Source organism: Myotis brandtii, unplaced genomic scaffold (assembly GCF_000412655.1).
Source record: "Myotis brandtii unplaced genomic scaffold, ASM41265v1 scaffold4, whole genome shotgun sequence".
NCBI lineage: Eukaryota > Metazoa > Chordata > Mammalia > Chiroptera > Vespertilionidae > Myotis > Myotis brandtii.
In genome coordinates this window covers 2767055-2768131 of record NW_005365371.1, presented here as the reverse complement: position 1 = coordinate 2768131, position 1077 = coordinate 2767055, and the positions used below count along the sequence as shown (strand labels likewise).

The following is a 1077-nucleotide window of genomic DNA, read 5'->3' as shown; positions in this document are numbered from 1 at the left end:
CGGGCAGAGGAGGGCAGTTAGGGACCACCAGGCCTGCAGTTAGGGGCGATCAGGCTGGCAAGGGGGGGGGCAGTTAGGGGCAACCAGGCAGGCAGGCAGGTGAGCGATTAGGAGCCAGCGGTCCAGGATTGTGAGAGGGATGTCCGACTGCCAGTTCAGGCCCAATCCCGGTGATCGGGCCTGAACCGGCAGTCGGACATCCCTCGAGGGGTCCCGGATTGGAGAGGGTGCAGGCTGGGCTGAGGGGACCCCGTCCCCCATGCACGAATTTCATGCACTAGGCCTCTAGTAGCTATTATAATAGCTGTGTTTTTTTTTTCTCAATACCATCTTAAAAGTTTTTTTGTTGTTATTGTTCTTCCATTTGTTTTTGTCCAGATGACAGAAAATAATTTTTGGTTGAAGAAGATAGAAATTAGTGTTTCAGAAGCAGAAAAGCGAACTGGAAGAAATGCCATGAACATGCAAGAAACATATACTGCTTACCTCGTTGAAACAAGGTAGGTGATGAGAATTAGGCCTAGGTTTAGATAGAAAGGCTTTGGTAGCTATTGACATAAATTCTGTTGTATAATAGAATTATTTACAGGTCATTGCCTTTTTAGGGATTGTTTTTGTGTACTTACTTTTTTAACAGGTAAACAGGTGTGTTCTTGCATTCTTGGTAACTATATTCTAATGTAATTGTTTTGGGGGAGCAGGAAGACTAGTGAAATACTTTTGGTATCTGGAATATTATTTGACACATGATTTGATGGAGGTCTTGATAGAATTCCAGTGTAATTTTGGGAAAAGGTATCAGGTTCTTAGGGGCATTTTAAGTGGACTTAGGTAAGTGGAGATGTTAACAAAGTCTAGGAAAGATAAAACAATCTGAGTCATTTTAGGAGAGTTGGGAGTTTCAGAGAAATTAACAGAAAAAAATGTTGAGACTGGAGCTTTAGACCTTGGGTAAAATGGAAAAGATAGAGTAAATCATGGAGTAAGAAATCAAAACTCACCAGAAAAGTTCTTTTATTTATTTATTTATTTATTTATTTTTAATATATTTTATTGATTTCTTACAGAGAGGAAGGG

General features: G+C 40.8%; 1 protein-coding gene across 1 annotated transcript in view; it reads left to right on the top strand.

Moving 5' to 3' along the window:
• Nucleotides 1-378: 378 nt before the first annotated feature.
• Nucleotides 379-1077, top strand: part of SNX4 (sorting nexin 4) — a 66510-nt gene continuing 65811 nt past the window's right edge. The window contains exon 1 of the mRNA XM_005873129.2: nucleotides 379-500. Coding sequence (XP_005873191.1) covers nucleotides 379-500 — 122 coding nt within the window. The remainder of the gene's footprint in view (nucleotides 501-1077) is intronic.